Source organism: Grammomys surdaster, unplaced genomic scaffold (assembly GCF_004785775.1).
Source record: "Grammomys surdaster isolate TR1022 unplaced genomic scaffold, NIH_TR_1.0 804, whole genome shotgun sequence".
Classification (NCBI taxonomy): Eukaryota; Metazoa; Chordata; class Mammalia; order Rodentia; family Muridae; genus Grammomys; species Grammomys surdaster.
The window spans coordinates 99,901-105,531 of record NW_021605223.1 but is presented as its reverse complement, the minus strand read 5'-3'; the positions used below and the strand labels follow the sequence as shown (position 1 = coordinate 105,531).

The following is a 5,631-nucleotide window of genomic DNA, read 5'->3' as shown; positions in this document are numbered from 1 at the left end:
AGCCCCACCCCGATCTCTCCAGCCCCACCCCGATCTCTCCAGCCCCACCCCGATCTCTCCAGCCCCACCCCGATCTCTCCAGCCCCACCCCGATCTCTCCAGCCCCGCCCCCTAGCGCACCTTGGCTCAGGTTGGGGAGGGCGTCGTGAGTCTTGAGGTCGGTGTTGCAGTAGTCAGTGGCGCAACCTCGGACCACCGCGTAGTCAGGAGGCAGAGCATCCTGGTTGGTGTGCATGGGGCCGGTAGTGGGGCCCGTCCAGCATCCCTTCCGGACCATTGTCACCAGGCTGCGGTAACCTGGGCGGGGGAGTACCAGGCCTGGAGTGAGCCTTCCCTCCGACTTCTGCACGTCTCCTGCGCGTCTCCTCCTCTCACTCAGTTTTGCCTCCTCCATCCTTCCATTCTGTCTTCTGCTATCCTGAGATTTTTTCGTTTTTCCTTTTCCTTCATTCCCTCCCCTTCTCTTCTCTTCCCTCTCTTTCCTTAATTTAAAAGACTTTATTTTTAGTTTATGCGAAGAGCGATTTGCCCATGTGTAGGATGCATGCATGCAGTGCTCACAGAGGCCAGAAGAGGGCGATAGATTCCCATCTCTGCAGACGGTGGTGAGCCACGCGGTAAATGCTGGGACCGAAACCTGGATCCCCTGGAAGAAGTGATCTTAACCACTGAGCCATCTCTCCAGTCCTGTTTGTTCGTTTTTTCTGAGACAGGATCTTATGTAGCCCAGGCTGGCCTAAAACTTATGTAGCCAAGGATGGCCTTGAACTTGTGATTCTTTTGCCTCTACCCTTCCAAGTGCTTGGATTAGAGACTTGTGCCACCGTGACTCTCTCTTTCCCTCTGACAAGGTCTTGCCTTGTAGCCCAGGCTGGCCACAAATAACCAGCGTTCCTGCTTCTACCTCTAGGTGTCAGGATCTTGGGTGTGAACCACCAAGCCCAGTCACTGCCTTCTCCGCCATCCCCACTCTTCTCCCCCTTCCCTTATCTCTCCCCTCCTCTCCTACTGAGTACACCTCTCTTCCTCTCGCTTCTCCATCCCTCTTTTCTCTGTCTCCTCTTTATTTCCTGGGCTGCATATCCCTTTGTTGCCCTCTGGTCCTCACCGGTATCCAGCGACAAGACCACCTCAGAGCACCCCTGAGGACAAGAGACACTGGGGAGCTTCATGGCGCTGAGGTCGAAGGGCCCGAAGTAGGTATGCTCATAGCTGTAGCACTGCAGGGCCTGGGAGCCTAGGAGAAGCGTGGTGTGTGTTAGCAGGCCGGGGGGGGGGGGGAGCTATCACAGGGCCTAGGGCTCACTCAGATACACACCAGGCTGCCGTGTTACCAAGAGAGAATAGTGTCATCAAGGGCTGAGCCTGCCAAACAGCCCCAGGTGCCACCACAGTCCCGGAAGACCTCAGTCATTTACATAAGGGCCTGAGCGATTTCTTCCTGTTCTGCCCATCCCCCCAGCAGACACCCGGAAACCATCTATACCCGTGGAAGGAAAAGGGTAGGGTAACACACACCCAGCCAGAACTCTAAGTGCTGACACAGGTTTGTACAAACCTATTAAATGCATGAGGAGCAGCAAAGGATGCTATCCGCCAAGTCTTACTTCCTGAGTTCATTCCCCGGGACCCACGTTGTGGAAGAAGAGCTCCTGACAATTGTCTTCTGACTTCCACATGTGAGCTGTGGCATGTGCTCACACACACACACACACACACACACAGACATAGACACACACACGACAGCCTTTTTTGTTTTGTTAGTTTGTTTGTTTTGGTTGTTTTTGTTTTTGTTTTTGAGACAGGGTTTCATTGTGTAGCTCTGGCTGTCCTGGAACTCACTTTGTAAACCAGGTTGGCCTCAAACTCACATAGATTCCCCTGCCCCTGCTTCTCGAGTGCTGGGATTAAAGGCATGCACCACCACTGCCCTGCCTGGCAACACATTTTTTTTTCTTTGTTTTAAGAACTTGAAAGTTGTGGAAGAGAAAACCATGTGCAAAGAGAGTGCAATTATGCAGTTAGAAATGACACCCTGGCTGGGGTGGAGGTGAGAGCCTGAAGCTTGCCCTTTGAGTGTGAGGGCTAGGGTTAGACCCCAGGTACAGTGGCCCACCTGTCACCCTAGTATAATGGTGGCAGAGAGAGATGATCCCCAGAGCAAGTGAGTCAGCACAGTCTGGGTTCAGATGAGGCCCTCCTTCCCTCCTCCCTTGTCTTCGTGGACAGCGATGGAGGAAGATGCCTGGTTTCAACCTCAGGCCTCCACACACGCACACACACCACACCACACCACACCATACCACACATACACACTACACATGGCAAAAAGAATGAGAAAACAAATGACCTCATCAAAGTAATTTAGAAATCATATTTGGATACAGGATATCTAGAAACACGGAAATAAATAGGCAGAAAGAAATCACACACTCCAATATCTAAATACACACAGATGTGGACATGCAAGCCACCGAGATAACACAGGGACAGTGGACACGTGTGCGGAAAATTACACACACACCTTTTTCTCTTTTTCCTTTTAAAGAAAGTGAAGGAGAGAAACTGACAGTCAGAGAACTTTTTTTTTTCCTTTGAGACAGGATCTTATGTAGCCTAGGCTAGCCTGGAACTCACAGTGCAGCTGAGGCTGGTGGAACGCTGGGATTATAGTCCTGAAGAGTGCAAAACATTTAAATTTTTTATGGGGTTGCCAAGCATGGTGGTATATGCCTTTAATCCCAGCACTCAGGAGACAAGAGACAGGTGGATTTCTGTGAGTTTGAGCCTAGCCTGGTCTACATTGAAAGTTGCAGGCCAGTCAGGCTAAACAGTGAGATCCTGTCTCAAAATTAAAATTGTTCTGATTGCGTTTTATTTATTGTGTTGGAGAGGGAGCGGGCCCTGTGGATGCCACCCCCAGGGTATACGTGGCGGTCAGAGGACAAGTTTTAGAAATCAATTCTTTTGTTTCACCATGTGGGTCCTGAGGATCAAACTTAGATTGTCAGGCTTGGTAGCAAGCACCTGCACGTTCGCGTGCGCACACACACACTCACACACACACACACACTCACACACACATGCACACACATATGCGCACACTCACACGCATGTACACACGCGCGCGCACACACACTCACACACACACATGCACGCACACACGTGTGCACATACACTCACACACACGGACACACACGCTCACATGCTCACACATGCATGCACACACACTCACACACACATGCACACACACTCACACACATGCACACACACTCACACACACATGTGCGCGCACACACACACGCACACACTCACACACACGGACACACACGCTCACATGCACACACATGCACACACGCATGCGCACACACACACATGCGCATACACACAAATGCTCACATGCTCACAAACGCACACACACTGCTTAGATATTGAAATCTGGTGCAGAGAAGCACAAGCAGTTGCCAACCCGAGGACACACAGACACCACACTGCATCCAATGATGAGCAAACACACACAGGTTAAGCCTTGTGCAAGAAGGGTTTGCTTAATAGCCTTCTAATTTTTCCTCCACGGCTCATCCGTACTCAAGGGAGTAAGTCTCTGTAGAAGAGGGTTCAAAGATGGAGCCAAGGTCCTTGCCAGCTCTGGGGAGAGCCCCAGTTGCTCCCCAGAAATACCCTCAATGAGGGGGTGGGAGGGGAAGGAAGGCCTGTGTCACAGGAGATGACAGTGTGGAGGTGCAGAGGGGATGGGAAGGGAAGCATCATGGTCTCCACCATCCCAAGATTCAAGACAACAAGCTTCCAGCCTCCTCCCTCAGACTCAGGTGTCCCGGCTCAGCCCTCCTCCATCAGACCCAGGGGTCTAGATCTCAGCAAGCCTCCTTCAGATTCAGAAATGTAGACCTTATCTCTCCTCAGTCCCAGAGGTCCAGACCTCAGCCCTCCTCCCTCAGACCCAGGGGTCCAGACCCCAGCTCTCCTCCCTCAGACCCAGAGGTCCAGACCTCAGCCTTCCTTCCTCAGATCCAGGGGTCTAGACCCCAGCCCTCCTCCCTCAGACCCAGGGGTCCTGGCTCGGCTCTTCTGCCCTCTGGACTCAGCATAGGTAGTACCTGTCAGGCAGAGCACGCTCCCTAGGAAGCAGAGCAGGAAGATCCTGGGAATCCCCATGGCAGCCCGTGGAGCTGAGATCTGACCCCGAGGACAGCTCCTTCCACTCTGGCGTGCAGTCAGGCTGGTTTTCCCTGCTGATCCCCAGGCATCCTGGCCACCCAGCCTGGCCAGGATTCCAGGATCCTCCACCCCACCCTTCCGCCCTCCTTCACGTGGGCTGTCTCCTTCTAGGTAATCATGGTAGGGGCGGTTGCAATAAGAGGGGCGGGGACTCAGGCTCCTGGGTCCTGAGGAAGGCATTAAGGGCCTGAGGCTTTGACTTTGGGGGCGATTTGTATTTCGCGGGTCTGTTGGTATCATCCTTTCTACGTTCTGCGACAGTCTGCGGCTGGTCCCCCAGTCCCTGCTCCTTTCCCACCCACCCCCCCTCCACTAATCAGCACCCACGCAGACACAGGCTTGTAATCCCGAGGTTGAATCTCCAGATGAGACACCCAGACATCCTCTCTCTCCAGAGTCTCTGACCCCATCTTCTGACTCTACTGTCTCTCGTCAGCCCCGAGCACCTCCCTGTTTCCCTCCCTGCCTGCCGCTTCTGATCACACAGGATGAGCGGCTATTTCTCTCTCTCCCGTTGGACTGAGGACATCTCTGCAGCCTCCAGGAAAGTCTGTGGCAATACATGAATGAATGAAGAATGGAGGAACAACCATCAAGAGAGGGAGAGAAATAAAAGACGATCACCCACAAGACGCAGAATGACAGGTTGGGTTGTGGCTCAGTTGGTAGAGCACTTGCCTAGCATACATAAGGTCCTGGGTCCCACCCCCAGCACTCCGTGAACCAGGTGTTCGAGCCTGCCAGCTCAGTGTTTGTAGGCAGAGACAGGATCAGATATTCAAGATCGCCCTTGCTACTTAGTGAGTTTGAGACCTGAGCCATACGAAACCCTATCTCAAAACAATCAAACATTTAAAAGAAAGGCTGAGAAGGTAGCTCAGTTGGTAGAGTGCTTGCCTAGCATTCGGAAAGTCCTGGGTACGAGCCCCAGAACTGCATAAAACTGTACAAGATGGTTCCGAGGCCAGTCTGGGATACAAGAGATCTTGTCTTTCAGAAAAAAAAAAAAATAGATGCAGAAGAATGATCAAGATGGCTCAATGGGCAAAAGTGCCTGCCTGCCACCAAGCCTGAGTTCTATCTTCTAGACCCACATGGGGGAAGGTGAGAAACAAAACCCACAAGTTGTTCTCTGAACTTTATATAACACCTCCCCCCCACACACAAACACATACTGAATAAGTATATATTTTTTAAGTTAAAAAGAGAGACAAGAAGACACAATCCTGTGTGGACGGATGTAAATGAAGACACACAAAGTCAGAGAGACACCTTAATAGACAGGATGCGCCCACACAGTGTTGATAAACCCTTATTAAATAAATGGAGAACCACCTATTTACACAATATCTATAATTAAAGCTGCTGGAGATTTGATAGCGAGAAGGCTGT

At 51.7% G+C, this 5,631-nt stretch overlaps 1 protein-coding gene across 1 annotated transcript in view; it reads right to left on the bottom strand.

Annotated features, from left to right (window-relative positions):
- Window positions 1-4,176, bottom strand: part of Lypd5 (LY6/PLAUR domain containing 5) — a 5,714-nt gene extending 1,538 nt beyond the window's left edge. Inside the window, exons 1-3 of the mRNA XM_028782568.1 lie at window positions 4,119-4,176; window positions 1,109-1,237; window positions 121-297 (exon numbers count right to left, since the gene is read on the bottom strand). Coding sequence (XP_028638401.1) covers window positions 121-297; window positions 1,109-1,237; window positions 4,119-4,176 — 364 coding nt within the window. The remainder of the gene's footprint in view (window positions 1-120; window positions 298-1,108; window positions 1,238-4,118) is intronic.
- Between the last annotated feature and the right edge of the window lie 1,455 nt (window positions 4,177-5,631).